The following is a 20,861-nucleotide window of genomic DNA, read 5'->3' as shown; positions in this document are numbered from 1 at the left end:
AAGCTGTAAAAAAAAAAAAAATTCGTTAACTTTAAAACGAGCTTTAATTTGTTTGTTTTCCTTAAGTGCATTTATCAATGTAAACAGAGCATGTTAAGAAATTTCAGGGGAGAGCAGACTATTGCTGGTATGTTGGTTTTAATTCCAAAAAGAAGAAACTACAACGCCAATGGCTTGGACTGACAGCAGCTTGGGGTGGGGCGGGGAGTGGGGGGAAGGATAAGAAAAAATAAAAGCTCCCTGGTGACGCCTCTCCGACCTGGCTACCTGGTCCAATTGCACAGTCTCTACAGGAGGGCAGAGCTGTCACAACAGAACCTGGTGACGGCAGCTAAAAACCAACTCCGACTGCTATGCGGCCAGCCTGTCGCCTTGGGCCTCGGCCAGCGCCGAGCGCGGCCTCACGCTCTTGGCCACGTCCGGCCAGAGGTGCGCACGGGCTCCCAAGCACCTGGGTCTGCCGCTGGAAATCAAAGACGGAATCACTTCATGGCACTACAGATCTGGAAAAATAAAAAAATCTCAGCTAGAAAGAACGTCCAGTTTGGAGACAGCAGGAGGGAAGAGGACGCGGGGGGCGGGGGGCGGGGGGGCTGCCCGGGGGCCCAGAGGCAGACAGATGCCCCAATCACAGGTGGACCGTGTGTGGTTGGTTGCGTCTTCGGGGTCACGCGTGGCATCCCCTCGGTGCTCAGGCGGGGAATGCCGAGAGAGGCCCACGGAGCCGGCCGAGGCTGGACTGCAGACCAGCACCTGCCTGTGAAACAGGAAGGGCTCCCCCCACGCTTCTTTCCTCAGGATTTCCGTAATTTGTGCTTCCCTTTGGTCTGGCTTGACAGTTAAGAAGAGAAAGGTGGGGGGGAAAGAGAATGGTTTTTGTCACTTGTCCAAAACCGACAGAAGAGGAGAAGGTAGGCGTCAGATGTGCTGGCTGGACGCTTTGTGGGCCCGGCATGCGTCGCCTCGCTCAGGGCGTGGGGGCCCAGCACTCCTGGAACCGTCGCTGGGCTCCGGGGCCTGGCTTCTGTGGTGGGGACGTGGACGGGCTTCCCGGTGGGGCTTCGGTCGTGCTGCAGGGAGGCCTGGAGACAGAGGCCCACCGTGCCGGCTGATGTTGGCGGCCACAGCTCCGCTCCAGCTTCCTCTCTGGTCACGTGGCGAGAGGGCCCGTTCCGCAGACCAGAAAAATAGCAAATCCTTAACTCATTCCATCTCCAAAGTTGAAAAAAGATCAGGCAGTTACTAAAATCAACAATTTCTCAACTGTGTCTGGTGGCCATGGGCCCGGTGGCCGTGGCACGGCAGGGAGTGTTGGGGGGGGAGGGCCCCCGGCCGAGCGAGGGGCTCGCTCAGGACAGGCACAGTCAGCTCAGCTGAGCGAGGCTCAGAGTAAGGCAGTGCTCCTCACAGAAGAACACATCGGAAAAAGCTGCTTCTCTTCTGCTGGTCTGGGGTGATTTTGACTCCCTGGCTGCTCCCTTGGGGACTGTTGCCTTCCTGAAATTGCAAAGGGTTTTGCAAGGTCATGGCTGGGGATCAGCACTATGTCTCTTAACCAACCGGCCCACCGACCAATGAACCAACCACCCACCCGTCTGCCAGGATCCGGATGGTCCATCCACCCACCCGTCCCCTCCCATTTGTCAAACCTCTGCCACCTTCCAACCATCCAACTGTCCCTTCCAACTGGCTTTTTACAAACCCCAGATCTGCTACATTCCTCCCCTTTCCAACCACTCATTGTCAGTCTTTCAGTCGCCTGCCCATCCCCCGTTCCATTCATCTCCTCGACAACTTTCCCACCATTTGTTGACCCATCTCATTCTCCTTTCCCTACTTCCGTCCCTCTATCCATCTATCCATCTGTGCTCAGCCCCTCCCGGCGAGGCAGCCCAGGGGCAGTGGAAAGACTGCCTCCTGGGATTGAGGGGAGGCTGGGCTCAAGGTCGCAATGCCACTCACACAGGACTCCCCGTAACCGTGTGCCAAGGCTCGGACCCACCTCTCCCCTTGTCCACCTTCTGCCCCGCAGCTGGTGGTATAAGCCCTAATCTCTGATCTCGTCTGCTCAGTCCATACTGACACCCATCCACCTCCCCAGGTTTCTGAGGAGTGGCCTAAATCTGTCACTTGAAGCCTCTGCGAGCTGGCCCCTGCCTACCCTGGGAACTCAGACCCTGCTTTCTGCCATTCTACTGTTTGCGTGCTTTGGTCTCCTTTTGACTAGTTTCTTCTCGCCTTTGTGCTCTTAGGTAAAACCTGAAGTTTTATTCAGGCAACTACCAAACACTTATGCGGTGCTAGGCACTTTTGTGGGCGCTGGGCAGGCAGGGGTGGACAGGACAAAAGGTCCCGCTGGGGGCAGACAAATCGCACAGGTAATCAAATGAACGGCACTTTCCACTGCAGCGAGTAATGAGACAAAACAGGTGAAGGGTGGAGAAGCGTTTCGATGGCGATGTCTGAGCGGAGACCTCTCGGAAGCGAGGCCAGGGATGGTCCAAGGGCCGTGGTCAGCGGAAAAACTGCCCCCCAAGATGTCCACACCCTCATCCCTGGAACCTGCACAGACGGTACCCGACGTGGTGGCAGACCTTGCAGACGCGACTGAGGAGGGGTGGGGACAGCGGCCTGGATCACCCAGGTGGGCCCCATCTAACCCTGTGACTCCTTAAAAGCAGAGACACTTTCCAGCCGTGGTCAAGGACGAGCGAGACGAAGGAAGCAGGAAGCAGGGTCGGGGAGGTGCTGGGTGGCTGGCTCGGAAGACGGAGGAAGGGCTCACAAGGCAAGGAATGTGGTGGCTTCTAGAAGCTGGACAAGGCAAGGCGGCGGGTCCTCCCTGTGGGGAGGGCACCCCTGCTGACACCTTGGTCTCAGTCCAGTGAGACCCGTTTCAGACTTGTGACCTCCAGAACCGTCATGCTCGTGTGTCGTTGACGCTACTAAGCTCGTTCCGGGAATGTGTTCCAGCAGCCTTAGGACACGGATGCGCGAGGGGGGCGCCCACTGGGCCACTCCTGCCAAGCCGGACCGCCACTTTCCCCGGTGGAGGGGAAAGTCTAAAGGAACGTGGGGCATTTGAGGAACAAAAAAAAGGCCTGGAGTGGACAGCAGGGAAGCGGCAGGGAGACAAGGTGGAGAGGGTGGCAGTGGCCCGGACGGGTTGTGGGGACGCAGTGTGTGCTCAGCGGTGAGGAGCACTGGGTTGAGCGGAGCGGGAGAGCACCAGCGGTCCGGGAGGAGGGTGCTGGCGGGGCCTGGCTTCCCCTGATGCTCTAGGAGGGGAGGCAGGGGTGGGCAGAACTGGCCGTCTGAGTAACACAGATACGAACTTGCAACTAGCACATAGACAGTTCTGGAGATCTGATGCACGGCACAGCGATTACAGTCAAAGTTGCTTAAGAGACCAGATCTGAATTGTTCTCAACGCAAAAGAGAAACGATAAGTATGCGAGTATGTGAGATAATAGAGGTATCAGCTCCCAACGTGTTAAAACCAATGTCCTGTAAGCCTCAAATTTACGCAACGTTCAACGGCAGTGGCATTTCGATCAAAAAGACAGATAGGAAGCCGTGGAGGCTGCAACTCTGCATGTGAACAAAGGTGACAGGGAATGAGAAGGCGTTTAACTGTGAAGAGAGGTCGCAAGGAGTGTGGCTGCACATCCGTGTTTCACAGTCTGGGCCTTGGAAGGACACGGCACATTCTAGGGGCAGTCGACAGGCCGATGCCGAAAGCACAGGCTACGGAAAAAGTGAGTGTGATGCTTAGTGTCACCGCCAGGGGGCGAGTGTCAGAAGGATCCTCTAGAATCAAACTCTGGCTGAAGAGAAACAAAATTACAGGAACACTGCACGCCGTCGTCGGGCCGTACGTCTGCTTGCGTGGACACGGTCCTGTTTTGGCTAAAGGGCTGCCACTAAATGGATCCCATCCCTTATGACTGAATTCGCAGCATCTTAGAATTCCGGAGGCATGTTTTCAGTCAGACGTGACCTACCCGAGTGGCATTTTGTGTCATGTGCGCACTCGCGGGTGACCAGGCGTAACGCAAGCCAACGCATAGCTCACTTCACGCCCTTGAATCAGAGAGCGAGGGGTGTCACCTGGCCGGGAAACAGGGGCCACTGGAATGGAGGGCTCCGGGCCAAGACTCCCAGCAGTGTTTAGGGGCTGAACACGCCCAACGTAAACTCGAGTGTGTAGATGTGACCAAAGAAAGTGGTAGTTGTAGAGAGTGGGGACCATGAAACAAAAAGGCCAGAAAACAGACAAAAGGGCGGATACGGAGGGATCCAGGTGGGACCTCTCAGAGGCCCCAGGGCCCTGGCACCCACCGAAGGCCACAGAACTGTCACAGCCAGCAGAACTTGGGGTGGACTCATCAAGACAGAAAGCTGGTGGCTGTCAGCCCTGCGGGGGGGGTGGGGGGGCAGGGGGTGTCTTGTCACGGACTGGGGGGGGGGGTGGCAGACTGTGGCTCTGGGCCTGCCTGGGGCTTTTCTGCAGGGGGCTCTCTCTCCTCACACGTGCCGTCTCCCAGGTAGGACAGCAAGGCCGCGTGTCCCCTGCTGGCCCATGAACTTAGTAGGGAGCACCTGTCACGGAGCAGCTCCGGGCCCCAGAGCAGCGTGTCCTGCTGTGGATGCCCAAACCAGTCCTGCTAACTCCTGCCCCTTTCCCAGAGATGCTCGACTGGGTCTAGCCGGGCCCCGAAGAGCAGGATCTGCCCGGGGAGGCGTCACAGCACTGAGGCCAAGGGTGGCTGGCTCCAACAGGACCCATGCAAGGATTCAGAAAGCACATACACTCACCAGTTTTTTGTCCATTTTTGCTTTGATGTCTCTGGCGAGAGTGAAAAATGCCTGTGGAATAAGGATGTTGTCAGGGCCGCGGGAGCAGGAAGCGGGTAGGGGCCTGCTGGTGCTGGGCCACTCCCGCGTAGGAGAAGTGGCGGGACAGTGGGGTGGGCAGGGGAGCAGCGTCAGGGTAGCTTCCCGGGTGGGGTCTCACCTGTCCAGCCCCATCTCCTGCCACCACTGGGCCACTCCTGCCAAGCTGGACCGCCACCTCCCCTGAGCCAATGACCTGGGACATGGGGTCACCCTTGACTGGACACAGAGGAAACTGAGGTTCAGAGGGGTCGAGTGACTTGTCTGAAGGCACCCAGTGCCTAACTGACAGAGCCAGAAGGATCCAGGAGGAGGACCCAGTTTTCCACCCCCGACTCCTGTACTCTGTCCACTTTTGCCCCCACCTCTGACGGTCAGGTCAGGGGCCAGGCAGAGAGAAAAACAAGCCATTCTTAGCCAAACACACTTCGCGTGGGGTCCCTGCCAGCAGGGAGGCCTGGGAGGGCCAGTGCCAGGTAAAGGTTTGCCTCCCCATGCTTGACGAGGCTCGAGCTGGCCCCTCTTGGTAGGGAGGCAGAGTCTCAACGAACGCCCACATGACGTGGAATATTCTGTTGTGAAGGCTGGTTTCGGTGCTAGGGAAGACCAAAGTGGTGGGCCTGGGGGATAGTGAAGGTCTCCCTGCGAGGGGCCACTTGGGCTGGGCCCTGAGGGGAAAGGGGGTGCAAGGAGGGTGTGGCATGGGTGGCCTGGGATGGAAAGTTGTGGGCAAGCTGTGGGTGGCACACACCGCCTGGGGCTGGTGAGGGAGGGCCTTCTGTGCCAGGCGTGTTGGGCTGAGGTTGGGAGCAACATGGAAGGTGCATTTTGCAAAGACCACTGGGGCAGTGGGATGGAGGTCGGCAGATCAGCTCCACGGAGAAGAGCGGGTGGCCCGGGCCAAAGCTCAGTCATCTGGGCTTGCTGACCGGGGCCTGTCTGTGAGGGTGGCAGGGCCGAGGGCACACACGTGGAGCTGGGCCTGGGCACCTGTCAGCTGGGACTCTCTGAGGCCGTTTCTCCATTGGTAAAACGGCGCCGGCTCCCCAGGGCTGCCCAAGAACCACTAAGGTAACAGCCTAGGTGCCCAGCCAGGGCCTGCACCTGCTGACGTCAGAACATGGCAAGTCCCTCAAGGGGCCTGGCACACTGCCTAGAAAGTGCCGCGCGGCCAGCCGGATGAGGGACCGACCTTAGGCAGCCCAGGGCCTGAGGTCGGTCCCCCTGGTAGAGCCTCCCTAGAGGGTGCAGCCTGTCCCTCAGCCCGGAGGGCCCAGGACTCACGTTCTCCACGTTGATGTTGGCCTTCGCACTGGTCTCCATGAACTTGATTCCATAGTCCAGGGCGAGCTGTGTGGAAGGGAGATACACACGTGCATGTTAGCCACTAGGTACCCCTGAACCCTACAAACCCTGAGCCAGGAGCAATGCAGGGGCAGGAGTTGGGGGGGGGTCTCAGGCCATGGATCTGACTTCCTGGGCTGTTCCCTCAAGTCCCCAGTGGAGAGCGCAGGTGGTGAACATCCCTGGCAGGAGGGTGGAGGGCGTGGCTCAAACCACGGCTCTCTCCTCTGCTTCCTGTGGGTCCCACAGGTTCCAACCGGATGCCTTAAGGGAGCACACAGAGCACATCCCAGAAGCCGCTGCGTGTGCAGTCTTTAGACGGAAGCCCAGCGGAGGGAGTGCCTTCCACTCTCCCTTTGTCCTGAGTCCCAGACCCCCTCAGTCTTGTACAAGCCAGGCTGGCCGGTTATCGTATGCTTGTAGAGACAGTGAGAGAGTCTCCCCCAAAGCCCACTCGGCGAGTGAGCAATCGGAGACCCTCTGGGGCAGAACAGGCCTCCATGCAGAGAACCCTAAAACCCTGAGGTCCCTGTGCCACGAGGTGCCAGGCCCACGCTGGTGGCCATGCCCACCTTCTCTCCCCGTTCCTTGGACACTTGTCTCTTGTCGTTCACGTCGCACTTGTTCCCGAGTATCATCTTTTCGACATCTGCAGAAGCATGCTGAAGGGGAGGGCAGACGGATGGTGAGAGGTCAGAGGCCAACACACAGTCTGTCCCCTAAAATCCGGGTGGTGGGCCAAGACTGCTGACACACCCTTGTACAGGGGACGAGCTGAAGATCAGAGAGGCTGAGTGGCCTGTCCCACGTCACACAGCCAATACAAGAGCAGAGTCCAGGTTCTGGCTACTACTCTGACCGAGGACATGCTCTCTGACTGCTGAGGACAGCTTCCCTACGGGCTGTGTCACCCAGGCCCCGAGGCCATCCCCGGGCTCCTGGCAGGGTCTGGCCTACGGAGGCAAGCGAGGCTGGGATATTTACCCCCGCTCGCCTCCCTCCCTCCCTGCCTCTTCTGCTGGAGGCCCCAGCTGCTCTCCCAGGACCTTCCGCCCCACTCCAGCTTGCTCCGTTTGGACTCTGGAAGCGGGCAGCGCCTGGGGTGGCAATGGCCCCCCACTGCAGCCAGCCCTGGGGTGTCCCCATCCCCTGGCGCCCCCCCACAGCTGCCTCATGCTTGTAAAGGGCTGCTCCTCCAACCCTTTCTTGGGCTCCAGTGGAAGGTTCCACGCTTCCTGAAGGACGAGGGTATGGAAAGGGACCTCGTCGTGTAGCTCAGATCAGGTCTCGTGAAACACTGCTCTGCTCCCGAACTTCCTGTTAACTGCAAGACCCTCTTGCCCACTGGCCAGAAACACTGAGTTTCCACAAGGACCAATGGGAGTGGTTCCTTGTCCTCAGCCCGGGCACGGCCTCCGGCCAGCAGACCATCATCAGGTCTGACAGTGGGCCTGTCAGGATGGCGGCCTGGTGCCACTGCTCACAGATGTCAGCCATGCCGTGACCTTTGGCCGTGGCTTTATGGATGGGTGAAGTCCTCTCGCTGCACCTCAGACCCGAAGCCCCACCTGGTGAGTCACCGAGAGGCACAAGTGCTGTCGTCCAAGAAGGCTTTGGGGTGAGCCTGTCTGGGGAGCCAGAAGGCGGGGACGCCAGCTTTGGGACGGGGAGGCGGGGCTAACTGCCTTCTTTTCCCTCCTGGGTTCAAGGTCTGCTTTCCCAGCCAGCTGCAGTCGAAGAGCTGCTGGCTTGAACTCGGGCGACTCAAACTAGCTCACACCCTGCTCTGCTGAAACTCAGAGAACAATCTGAAACGCCTGTCTGCCAAATGCAAGGGTCATGCCTATCCTGGAACCTCCTGTTTCTAGAAAGCACCAAATGCCCACAGTGATCAAGAGCTCAGGTATCTCTTCTCTCACGGCTGAGACATTGCCCAAACCTGACAGCCCCGGTGGGGAAATTAATGGGCTCTCAGGGCCACCCTATGATGACGCGAGGCCCATGTGTGGTCTCCAGGGTCAGCCACCTGGGTTCCGGTCCCCGTTCCGGGTACATCCCTGGCCATGGAGCTCTTGGCAAGTGACTTCTAGGGGTCTCTGTGCCTCAGTGAGCTCATCTCTTATCCGAGGAGCTCTGGGGTGGGGACCGAGGTGGGGACACGCATGAAGTTCCTCTGCACGTGAGGGGCGCAAGCCTTACCTCCTCAATATTCCGAATCCAGTTCCGGATGTTGTCAAAGGATTTTTCGTTGGTGATGTCATAGACCAGCATGATGCCCTGGGCGGGAAGGGAGACAAACGTGTGCTCTGGACAAGCTGCGAGCTGAGGGGGAGGCCCCAGCAAGGTGGGGTGGCCGAGACCCCAGCAAGACACCCCTCCTGCCAACTCCCTCCACTCCACTCCTGGGGCCCTTCCTTCTGCTGGACTCCAGGACCGGCTCCTCCCTGGTCGCCCAGGCTCTAGTCCTGCCCACCCTGCCACCAAGGTGACCCTTCACCCTGCAGACCAGACCCCACCACACTCATGCTTACAGACGAGCCTCGCGGGCCCCCCAGCACCAGCAGGGCACATGTGCCCATGGCCTGGCAGCTCTCGGCGTCCCACCTGTCTCCCAGTCCCATGTTCCACGGCCCCAGGGCCCACAGTGCTCCTCTTCACTCAGCCCGCCCTGCCTGAGTCTCCTCCGAGCACCTACTGCGCACCGCGTTCTATGGTAGGGTCTTGTTGAAGCCTCACAGCCCTCACAGGTGGGTCCGGCTGTCCCCACTCTGCAGACGAGGACCCAGAGGTGTGGGACGGCCAGGCCCGCCTCCCTTCCCATGAGAGAGTAAAGGGCGTAACTGGGGTCTGAACCCTGGATGGCCTGATCCTGACACTCTTGTGTGTTCCAATGACTCCACCCACGGGGCCAGCTTGGAGTGTGGGGCTGGGCGGCACTGAGGCCCCTGAGGGTCCATTACCCACGTGTGAGCAGGTGGGAGACAGCGCAGGAGTCCCTAAAGAGCTGCAGAGTGAACCCACCTCCACCTGGGCCCGTGACCTTGCTGTCACTGCGAAGGACATGTGTCCCTGTTTGATACAGAGCAAACTGAGGCCCACAAAAGCGCCCTTAAAGATTCAAGCCCAGGAAAGACTGACCCTGAACAAGTTGGTCACACCAGCTCCCATTAGGAACCTCCCTGGGCCCTCATCAGCACCAAGTAACACCGAGGGCCACCTTCCAGGCACAGGGCCCCAGCTGTCCTGGGCCGGCCTGGCTTACTCCATGTGCTCAGGCCACCCCCTCCCGACGGCCCGGCCCTGCATCCGAGACCGCTGGTGCCGGCCAAGACGTCCCTGAGGCTGCCCGAGTCTGCAGAGTGAGAACGTGGGCTGCGGGCACTGGGTGGAGAGCGGCGAGGACGTGTGATAAGACCTCAGGGACGGGACAGGAGAGCCCCTGCAATTCCGAAGCCCCGCCATGAACCCAAGGAGACACGCAGGGGCCTCGCAGCCTGCCACAACCGAGGCCCCGGCCAGGACCCCTCCAGAAGGCCATCTGGGGGCCCCCTTTGGGGAGACTGAACGGAGACCACCTGCAGGACAACCAGGAGCTTGTAGAGGCCGTGCTGTCGGCCACTCCCCAGCCAAGGCCAGCTCGAGTACGAGATCCCGGTGCGCAGACTCCCTAGGTCAAGCACCGCGGAGGCCTCTGGCCGTCGGGGCAAGAAACGCCACGAGGTCATGAGAACTTTCCTCCCTTTTATCCAGGGACTGGCCCCTCGGGTGGCCCAGGGCTCTGGCCACCACCAGCAAGTTGACACCCCATGCTCCAGATTCCAAGGTCCCAGATATTCACCAACCAAGGGGTGGGGGCGGCGGTTGGAGCTATCGGAGAGAGAAGTGCCGAGAAAACACGGGATATCACCCTATTCCAGGTCCTCTGTGGAAACTCTCCTCGGGGCCCCAAGTGACCATGTTCCCAGCCCCCACTGGGCACGGCTGCCCCTATCAGCTTGTAAGCTCCAACGGGACAACGGACACCCAATGTCCCCAAATTTGGGACCCAAGAGTCTAGTACCATGCAGGGAGAGGGCGATGGCTGCGATGGGGGCAATGTTCTCCGAGCTATCCGGTAAGGTCACCCCTGGCCACACGTGGCTCTGCAGTGCCTAAAAGGTGCAACCAAGGGGCTGGATTTCTTATTCGAGTCAATTTACACTCAAAGAGCCACATGTGGTCGCTGGCTTTATATATGGGTTCTATAAGGCTATATATATCCAATCTAGGACTGCAAGCCACAAACACCCTGGCTCAGGCCAGCGTCATCAAGGGCTGGCTGAGGATGTGGGCACTGGAGACAGCCAATCGGCACTGGCCCAGTCATTTCCCCTCTGCGTGAACTGAAGCAGGACATGGAACCGTGCTAGGCCTTAGGTCCCCTGTCAGTGAAACGTGGACGACCGTGGCACCCATGCTCCGCTGTTAATGGCCAAGACCTGGGCCCAGCAGCTGGCACACGAAAGGCCTCAGAGAATGGGGGTGGTGGGGGGACTATTTCAGCCCAGATGGGGAGGGGGCCTACCTGAGGCCACACAGCAGAAGCTCCCCCAGGACCCCGGTTCCCCGAGGCCCCTGCCCCACCAGAGCACAGCCAGGTGGGAAGAAAATTAGTAAATAAATTTTAATGAGGAGTGCTAAGGTTGCAATGCACACGACTGAGTTTCTGTTATGTTTCAAAAGCTGTGTGGGATATTCTCAATACTTAATGCCTCCATTCATTTGTGCCGTCCACCAGTATTTCCTGAATACGCACCACATACGCAGCGTGGTCCCAGGCACGGGGCATACGGCAGTGACCGAGACGTGGCACTGCCCTCACAGAGCTTGTGGTCTTGCAGAGGAAACAGGCATGTATGTGGTCACATGATGGGGTGTGCACCGGGCACCGGAAACGGGGAGATGGCCATCCGCCCTCGTGGCTGCCCGGAACGGAGTCCTGTTCTCTGTTCCACTTTCCAAGTAAGGAGATGCAGCTCAGAGGGTGACCCAGGGTGCTGAGCCAGGGGCCAGGGCTCTGCCTCCCGCTCCCAGACCCTGAGCGCTCCACTGTGTGCACACCTCACATGTGCTCGACCCACTCGGAGGGCAGGAACCCGGCCTATTCCGGGTCCTCCTCTGCATCTAGTTCAGGCCTGGCCTAGAGAAGGTGCTCCGTAAAAGTACCTGAGGGATGGGGAACGAGTCTTCCTGTGATAGCAGCCTGCCTCTGGCCCGGGGGACCATACAACGGCCAACTGCCCAGAGCAAGCCAACTCCTGGATGATGTTCAAGTTTTCAGTAGCAAATTCCACAGAGACTGACACAGGCCACGTGAGCGCTCCTAAGTGTTGGGGCATGCTATCTCCAATTTCACTGACCTCACCTGGAAGAACCGGCTTCCTCTGTCTTCCCTCATTCCCAAAGAATTAACCGTCCTTAAACCCTGCATTGTCCCTGAAGCAGAAGAGGATGTATGTCGGGGTGGGGGCAGGGCACATAGCCTTTTCCTAAAACTAACCCGGGACCGAGGACCCCGGAGGAGTCCGAGCACGGACTCCCCAGAAGCATCCGGGTTCGGGCATTCACGAGAGTGATGTTCACGTGGACTTTAAAAAAAGAAACGAAAACCAGTCCATACCATTGCGCCCCTGTAGTAGGCCGTTGTGATCGTCCGAAACCGTTCCTGACCAGCTGTGTCCCTAGAGGGGAAGAAGGGAGAATGGTGACAGCAAACACGAATCATCACCGTGGGAACAATGGGTACTCAGCCGCGATGGACGCGGGTCATTTCCTAATTCACTGTCCGACTGTGGGACAGCACCTTTGTCCTCTACTCTTACAGAGGAGGAAACGGCGACTCAGGGTGTCAAAGACCTGCCCCATAGGGCGTAAAGTCATTCCCTCCAATGACCCCTCTGCTGCACCTCTGTTTCCTGGGGATTCTTCCCAGAGTTTCCGGCTCACAGAAGAGCCGAGATCGGATGTCAGCTGTGAAAATCCAGGGCCATGCAGGCATGGAAGGGGCCGGTCACATGGCTGGAGGGGTGTACCTTCATGCTTGCTTGCTGTCTTGGCAGAAGCCAGGGAGCAAGTCTTCCCTTGTTGGTGCAGGGCGACACCTGGGTGAGACACATCGTGCCCAGCCCAGCTCCTGGCACAGGGGGCATTCAGTGCTCGGTGTAAAGATGGCCTGACTGATTGGTGGCGGGGCCAGGGCAAGCCCCATGTCTTTTGTCTCTGGATTCGGGGTTCCTTTCGTGACCCTGCGAGGGTTCTGCATGGCTGGGCTGCACGGAGGCCCCTCAATCTGGGGCTCGGCTGGCTTTCTGACACCAACGGCAGGTGACGTTAGTGGTTAGGAACAGTCATTTCTATCCTCCGCCACGGCCCTAGTCTAGAGAAGCGCTAAGAGTCACTGACCCCATCGAGACTGCTGAGAGCAGAAGTAGGAAGAGAGGAGAAGAGGAAAGTGAAACTTCTGCCAGCTGCTGCCGTGTCACCTTGGACTCCGGGCGCCGAGGCTGCTGGGGAGCCACGTGGTAAAGATGGAGATGCTTCTAGGGCTTGTAACTTATGAGGCAGCCAGAGACCAGAGACCAGAGACGGGCAGATTACCAGCTGACGAGGCGTCTGGCCTCATCCAGATTTCCACTGGAGTCAGACCAGAGGCAAACACCACGGGAGCCGAGGGGGCGCCCTGGGCAGGCAGAGCGATGCTCACGCTCTGAGACTCGGGGGAGGGAGACGGGCTGCGGGGAAGGTGGCTTCGTGGCCCCCCTCACGGCACTCCCTCCCACCACAGGTGCTCGCTAGGGCAGGGAGACTTCGCCACCCTCTCACATGTGACTTCTCTTTCATTTCGCTCAAGGCTCATACTTCCCCGTGGGTGATGTGGCTGCAGGGCGGGGACTCCCCTTCCATCTGACCATCTGAGCTCAGCCTTCCTGGCACTTCCGAGGGGCTACAGACCCGAGTCAGCGACAGGGACTCACAACCTCTCCGATTTCATGTATCACAAGAAGTCAGCCCCAGGTAAGCGGAATAGAAAACGGGTCTTGCCGCTGGGCCTGGCCTCAGCTTATTTTTAGTTCTGGGATTTCAGGTCTGTGGGCTAAAGAAGTAAGGCTTGGGCTTCCCCGGGGGTGGGGAAGAAAAGAGGAAATGATGTCTGGCCTTCTTCAGCGAGCTGATAGGGTCAAAAGGAAACACTGGGCTGGGGCATGGCGTTGTCCCAAAGCCTTCACCACTGCCCAGGCACAGAGGGTACGCTCCAAGTCCGATGGAAGCAGGCCACTCGGAAGCCCAGGCCCAGCGGTGCCCACATCGAAACGCTGAGCTAACCCGGACTGGCAGCTATGTCCCCAGAAGGTGCTGACAGACTCCAGGCCCCAGTAACCAGCAGAGCCCAGTCTCTGGGGTTTCGGAAGAAAGCCTCACGCGTATGGCTAGGCACAAAGAGGTGGAGGCCATGGTCACAGGGAGGGGGAAAGAGAGAGGCACCAAGGCTTCTGGCTCAAAGCACTCCCTGGGTGAAGGGGCGGAGGACGCCAATGCCTCTTACCATATCTGTAGCTTAATTCTCTTGCCATCGAGCTCTATGGTCCTAATTTTAAAGTCAATTCCTGAAAGAAAAGGAAAGAAAAGGCACATCACGGTCAGCCCACTGCCCAAGCTGCATCTGAGGCAGCCGCTGCCAACCTGTTACGGAGCACCTGCCTGGTACTGGGGCACCTGGGATCTCGGAAGCTCCCACAACAAGTCTGGAGGCGCCTGGAGAGAACTTTCTCCTCTCCTGGAAGGGGAAGCTGAGGCTCAGAGGGCAGACCGAGCTGCCAGGAGTGAAGCCCCAGGTGGCACAGGCTGGCGGGCAAACCCAGGTCCTTCAGGCGACAAAGCCTTGTTCTGTCCCCTCTGCCCACCAGGCAGCCTCTCGGAGTCGGCCTCCACAGAATCTTTCGAGGGCCAGAGCCCCACGCCTCCCGCCACCTACACCAGGCCCTCCCAAACACACAGGGCATGGAGCCCCAGGATGCCCCCCAATACTGTTCTCACGGACCTCCAGCCTTCGCACATGCCGTTCCTTCTCTGCGGGTGGTCCCTATGCCGCCCATCTGTCTCCCTAACAAACTTTCTCCTTTCATTTTTTCTATTTGCTTGTGAGAGAGAGAGAGAGAGAGAGAGAGAGAGAGAGCGAGCATGCGCGCGTGCATGGGGGAGGGGCAGAGAGAGAGGGAAAGAATCCCAAGCAGGCTCCACGCTGTCGGCACAGAGCCCAACGTGGGGCTCGATCCCACGAACCATGAGTTCGTGTCCTGAGCCAAAAGCAAGAGTCGGACGCTCAACCTCTGAGCCTCCACCAGACCTGCTGGAAGGTCGCCTTCCAAGAAGCCTTCCTGACCCTGCCCTCCTCTCCCACTCGTCGGCTGTAGTCCCCTTTCCCCAAGACCAGGGTGACCTCTCAGCCTCCTACCCCCTCAGTCCCCTCCCCAGCTTTCCTGACCACATTCAACCATGTCACGAAGCTAACCTCTGTTCCAAACCTGCCAGCGTGTCCACCAACGGATGGGCAGACAAACAAAACGTGGCCCGTCCGTACCACCACCCGGCCGTGAAAAGGAATGAAGGCCTGACACACGCCGCGACAACCAAAAACACCTTCCAGACGCTTCCGCCACCCCCTCGGCCCCAGGATGAAGTGAGAACAGTTGAGCGTGTGCGCCAAGGTCCTGCCTCGCCTGGCCACCGCGTGGCAAACAGCTCCCACGACTGTTTCCTAAATATCCCGCGCGCAGTCTGGACTCAGGGCTCTCGTGCTCGCTCTTCCCTCTCTTGGAACGTCGCTTCCTTCCATGACTTCCTGGCTCCCCCGGCCCTTCACTCAGGCCTCTGTTCAAGTCACCTCCCCAGGTGAGCCTTCCTGACCATCCTCACTCTCTCTCCCCTCGCTTCTTTTCCTTCTTCGGGTGCACTCCCTTGACAGTGCATATTTGTGCATTTGCTCCACGGATCTTGGGGTGAAAGTTGCCCATGGAAAACAGCCCAACCCTGCCTTTACCTCCGCGAGTTTGTTCTACATCTTTGCCCTCGAAGCCTGGAGGCGGGAGCCTGGCTTGAGCCCTCAGAACTGATGACAGGATGTTAATTCCATCGCTGCCCACCTCAGGAGCTGTCCAGGGGACCACAGGGAATATCAGTCTGCACCTGAAATGTGCCCACTGGGACAGAAGCCCCAGGAGAGCAGGGACTCAGACGTCTTACTCATGGCTGTGTCTCCGGTAACTCAGCATGGCAGAGGCCAGCTATGTATCTGCTAGAAACTGATCACCCAGTCCCGCACACACACCTTGACTACAGGCCTTGTTACATTGGTTTCCCTCTGATTCATCCCAGTCATTTCTTCAGCCCCTGCAGCCGTGCTGTCACACAGCAGGCGTTGGGGAAAGATGGCAGGGTGAAAGAAATAAAAGCCACAGGGTGCCGTGTGGTTTACGGAGCACGTTCACATCTGCCACGTGTCTCCCTGAAGGTATGAGTGAATGGGGCCCCGAGGAAGCCGTGGGAGCTGAGCCAGGCTGTGAAGAACCAATTCTGAACTTGGCCGCCGGGCCAAGTTCACACCGCCAATGATCGATGCAGCTTTTGAGAACGGGCTCTGGCAAAACGAAAGCTGGGCAGGAAATGAACAGCCACTTAATCCCTGATCCATAAAGACAACCCAGAGGTGTACTCAGTGCCGGTAGAGAATCACCTTTACACATTCAGTTGCATTCCAGGACTAAGCGGCCCAGTGTTGTTCCTTCCTAAAACATCCCCTACCTCCCGTCCCAGGTCCACAGGGACACGTGAAATCAAGATGCCCTGTTTAATCAGCAAAGCCCCACAGCATCACTCTGTCCTAACCTCTTCCTGGGTTTCATTAACACACCAGATTTAATTAGGAAGTGTTAAATTTTACAAGGCTAAGAATTATGAGGCCATCACTTCAAGGTCAGGATGAATTAAATTTGCTCAGAAGACAGAGGCCTACTGGAAAACTACAAATGTAATCAGAATACTGAGGTGGGAGGGAAGGACTCTGGGTTTAAGTGCCACCTGTACCACCCCTAGACGACCTTGCCCAAGCCATGTCTTTGTCTGGAAGTGGAGGCCGGCCTCCTCGGAGCCCTAAAGAGCTAGACTGGGTTTCCTGGACAAGAATGAGAAACCAACAGAAAGATCCAATCTCCAAACTGATCTCACTAGTGCTTGTGCTGAACAGGAAGTTTCCGACGCTGGGACACTGAGGTCTGGGTGAGAGCAAGCCACAGCCTGCCAGGACATAACATCACTTCCTGATTCATGGAGATGCAAACGCTATCCCAAAGTTGGACCCTGGAGTGGTGGAGGGGGAGGAATCAGAAACATCTGGGTCCAGGGATGAGATGCTGTCACTGCAGAAGCCAGAAATTCTGCTTCCTCCAGGCCGCCTCCGGCCACGATAACAACCTCTTATTCGTTGTACATTTACGATCCTCAACCATCCAGGGCACTGGCCAAGGCAGAGAGCATCACTCCTAAACTGAAGAAACAGGGCTCAGAGTCTAAGTGCTTGTTCAGGGTCCCCCAGCGGCTGGAAAGCTGGAATGACCATTTCCAGTCCAATTCTCTCAACTGTCAAGTGCAGCTCCTGGAGAGGGGCAGGAATGGAATGAGCAGCTCATGGTGGGGTTCAGGGAGATAAGGTGATTGGGCTCGAGTTACACAGGGGGTAAAGCAAAGCCTGGTGCCTAGGCTTTCCCCATTCAGAATCAACTCCTGGGCTTGCTGACTATTCTGGAACAAGGCTGCATAGCTCACAGGCCACTCCATTTGATTGGTGTTACTTCCAGGTCAAACGTTTTCACACGGGCAATGGCTGTTTTTGTGACATGGGGACAAGTCAGCTCCACTTTTGTGGATATCAGAACTGAGAAGCAACAAGCCAATTCTGTTCAACCACAACGTGGGCTGGCTTTGTGGGAAAGGCTGTTTGTTCTGCAAAGTGACAACTGGTGTCCCGGGCCTCAAGATAGGGAAGTCAGCACTGTCTGTGGCAGCGGCTGATTTTGGTTTCTCACTCAAGTTTTTATCTGGCATCTCCTTGGGGATGACAGGTCCCAGGGCAGGCAGCTGTCAGTCATCATTGCTATCACCTTCTAGTGGGATGGAAGGTCGGGCAGAGAAAGGCTCCAGACTCCTTCTTGCCATTCCTTCTAGAAGAAATTCACCCATGGGGGAAACAGGGTCAGGGAGAGGGGCTTAACCCCTGAACATTACAGAGGAAAGTGCAGGAGAGGGCTGGCTCTGGGATGGATCAGCCGTGCTTGCCCTGGGGATGAGTGCTCCCATCCGATGGTCCAGTCTTGATTTTGGGCATTAGACCCACACGGATTCAAATTCCATCCTTGCCACCTGCAGACTGTGTGACCTTGGGTGAGTCGCATGCCTCCCCGAGCCTCAAATTCCTCAGTGAGGCTCATAACAGCACCTAACACAAAGGACTGGAGGGTGTAATAATGCACATAAAGGGGCTAGCGCACAGTACATGCTTAATAAGGTCAGATGTCAAAGGCCTCTTCCTACGGCCAACTCCCCAAGCCTGTTTCACTTCTGTAAGACGGCGACCCCAAAAGAACAGCTTCGAGGGCTGCTGTGTGGACAGCACGAGATGACCGGCGCCAAAACCCCAGCCCAAGACCTGTACTTCCTGACGAGCAAGCTGAGAGTTGGGGCGGCCTCAGTCTCCCCATCTGTAAAATGGGCCCTTGGTTCCTATCCCCTTCCCCATAGCCCGGGAACCCCCGAAAAGAGGTGGAAGCGGTTGCTCTTTTCCCCTCCGGTCCCCTCGACCCTCTCTAATCCCTGGATCCGTCCGGCCCAGCCGCTCCCTCAGCCCCAGCCCTTCAGGGGCGCGCCCGGCCCGGGCCTCCGGCGTCCCCGGCCGCTCCCCGGCCCCGCTACCTATGGTGGAGATGAAAGTTGAGTTGAACGCGTCCTCGGAGAAGCGGAACAGGACACAGGTCTTCCCCACCCCCGAGTCCCCGATCAGCAGCAGCTTGAACAGGTAATCGTAGGTCTTCGCCATATTACACTCTCTCCCCGACGGGAAGTGCGGCCAGCGCCTCGCCACTGGCCGCTGGTTCCGTCCATCAGCGCCGAGCCCGCCCCCTATTGGCTCCCGGCCCGCGGCGCGTCACCCAGGCCGACACCCTCCCCCGCGCCCCTCCCGTCGCGGGGAGACGTGGGGAAGGGGAGAGCAAGGCGCGGTGCCGGAAGCGGCCCGAGCGCGCCGGTCATTGGTCGGCGCTAGGGACAGGGCGGGCTGCAATTGGCCAGCCGTGAAGAGTCCAGGGGCTTCAAATGAAGACCAGGGGGGGGCGGGGCACCGCGTGTCCCCGCCTTCTTCCCGCCCCCGACTTGGGGGCAGCCACGCCCCCGAGTGGGAGTGGGAGGGCGGGGAACGTCGCCAACGGCTCCGCGCGCCCGCAGTGGGGCGCGTGCGCATGCGGCCCGGGAGACCGTTGGGTGCCGGCAGAGGGCGCACGCGCGGCGGGTTCGCCGGTTCCCGCCCTCACGGCCCGCGCAGCCTCCGTAGGCTCCGGGAAGAGCGCGGGAAGGGAGTGCGCGGGTGGCGGTGTCGTCTGGAGGGCGCTGCGTCCATCCAGGGGGAACCGAAGAAGAAAGGAGAGTGGGGACGCTCGTCATCGTCGAAGCGAGGCCTCTTCGGGACGTCTTCCGGGGTCTCGGCGCCGGCCGGGGGGACTACTCCGCCGCCTGAGCGGCTTCACTGCCACCAGCCGTACCCGCGGGAACTCCTCGCGACGCGCCTTTAGACCTAATTAGGGACTGTCCAGACCACTGTCTGCCTGCAGTTCTCCCCCCTCCCCGACCCCCCGCCAAGCCTCAGCCGCCAGGGGAGCTAGGGTCGTGAGGATGCTAGGAACAGTCACAAGCGTTGTCCTTTGCCTGCCTGTTGTCGGCACGTACGAAAACGATCCCCACCCTAACCCACTGGGGTCAGTAGTCTGATTCTGCCTTTTTATGCTGAGCAAACCGAGGCCAGAGCTTAAGGGACCCTGCCGGGCTCCAGAGTGGGAAGGTGGCTTTGAGCTGGGACACGCCAGCCTCGGAGGCCTGAGATCCGGGTGGTGTCCTGCTTGTCAGAGGTGGGCGTTGGGAAGGCGTCTAGACTCACATAAGGTTCCTGCCCAAGCCGGCCCTGGCCGCCCTTCCTGCCTCCCTCTAGGGCCAGCCCCGCTGATCTGGCTGCTGGGGGGCGGCGGGGGGCGGGGGAGAGCTTCAAGCAGAGCTGCCGGCCACGTCGGCTTTGGCGTCTGTAACGTTGGGCGCTACCGACCACCTTCCTGGGACTTGGACCGTTCTACTGGCTGGTTTCTTCGGCCGTGACGCCTCCCTTCCCTGCATGCTGCTGCTCAGATCCCATGGCAGTCTTTGGGGTTTCCGCAAGCCCCTTAGGAGTTCCTCGGGGTTCTAGGTCTGTTCCAACCTCTGGGTGATCTTCAATACTGTGGCTGCTGAGATCTCCGCACAGGTGATTCTTGGAGGAATCCACATAGCCCGGCCATCCTTCTGTGTCCAGCTGCTTTGTGGACTTGGCAAAGGTACTTTGACAGGTCCACAACCGAACGTGTCAACTTCTACTCAGACTGGCGTGGCCTGAATTACCTTCCGAGTGAAACCGAAGCCCGCTCAGACACTTCTCTTTCACCCTCACATGTGGGTTCTAGTAGTTGTTGAATCTTGCTCTTCTCTGCACTGGTCTCCTGGATTATTCTCCAATCCAGATTTCACTCTGTGGTATGTTTGTTCTAAAACACTTATCCACTACCCGTTGGTGGTCGGTTGGGATCAAGTCATTGCCATCTGGCCTTAACCTAGGTTATGCCTAGGTATGCCCTAGGTTCCGCATACACTTCATGGGATTGGGAAGCTCCCTGAGACCTGAGATCAATTTAACAAACACTGAATATGGGGCGCCTGGGTGGCTTGGTCGGTTATGCGTCCGACTTCAGCCCAGGTCATGATCTCACGGTCCGTGAGTTCAAGCCCCGCGTCGGGCTCTGTGCTGACAGCTCAGAGCCTGGAGCCTGTTTCAGATTCTGTGTCTCCCCCTCTCTCTGCCCCTCCCCTGTTCATGCTCTGTCTCTGTCTCAAAAAATAAATAAACGTTAAAAAAAATTAAAAAAAAAAAACAAAAAAAACAAACACTGAATACTTCTGTTGAATGCGAGACTCCAGATGGACTATAACAGTATCTGGATTTTAGACTGCAGCCCCAGGGAGTGGGCAGGAGGGAGAGAAGGAACTTCAATCTAGTGATGGTAGGGCACCTAGAGAAGGGGAGGATACTTTATTCATTGACATTCCGCTTCTGCCATCGAAACAAGCTCACAGCGTCCGCCAAATGTTGAATATGAAGGAAATGTTTTTAATTGCACTTGGTGAGCAAAAAATTGTCTACACACACGAATGTTTGGCTTTCAATTCTCTTTGACTCCTTATCCCATCAGATCGTGAGACCAGTATCAAAGCAATTCTGGTAATGAAACTGCAGTCACCTT

General features: G+C 58.2%; 1 protein-coding gene across 1 annotated transcript; it reads right to left on the bottom strand.

The window, feature by feature from the left end:
* Positions 1 to 25: 25 nt before the first annotated feature.
* RAB8A (RAB8A, member RAS oncogene family) lies at positions 26 to 18,403 on the bottom strand. The gene is made up of 8 exons (XM_003982019.6): positions 18,241 to 18,403; positions 13,823 to 13,883; positions 11,900 to 11,960; positions 8,440 to 8,517; positions 6,813 to 6,902; positions 6,181 to 6,246; positions 4,819 to 4,869; positions 26 to 1,497 (listed from the first exon to the last, which is right to left on the bottom strand). Exons 1-8 carry the CDS (start codon positions 18,362 to 18,364, stop codon positions 1,405 to 1,407), a joined length of 624 nt encoding a protein of 207 aa, XP_003982068.1. The 5' UTR covers positions 18,365 to 18,403; the 3' UTR covers positions 26 to 1,404.
* Positions 18,404 to 20,861: the final 2,458 nt, after the last annotated feature.

This window comes from Felis catus, chromosome A2 (assembly GCF_018350175.1).
Source record: "Felis catus isolate Fca126 chromosome A2, F.catus_Fca126_mat1.0, whole genome shotgun sequence".
In the NCBI taxonomy this organism is placed as follows: Eukaryota; Metazoa; Chordata; class Mammalia; order Carnivora; family Felidae; genus Felis; species Felis catus.
The sequence above is the reverse complement of the archived record's forward strand: the minus strand, read 5'-3'. Positions and strand labels throughout refer to the sequence as shown.

What these genes read in the sequence shown, in the direction of transcription:
- RAB8A (XM_003982019.6), bottom strand. Translation starts at nt 18,364, where the DNA reads ATGGCGAAGACCTACGATTACCTGTTCAAGCTGCTGCTGATCGGGGAC. An exon ending in AACTTTCATCTCCACCATAG is followed by an intron (nt 13,884 to 18,240) that starts GTAGCGGGGCCG and finishes CTTTTCTTTCAG; the next exon opens with GAATTGACTTTAAAATTAGG. An exon ending in CCAAGGAACGGGGAGAGAAG is followed by an intron (nt 6,247 to 6,812) that starts GTGGGCATGGCC and finishes CCTTCCACACAG; the next exon opens with CTCGCCCTGGACTATGGAAT.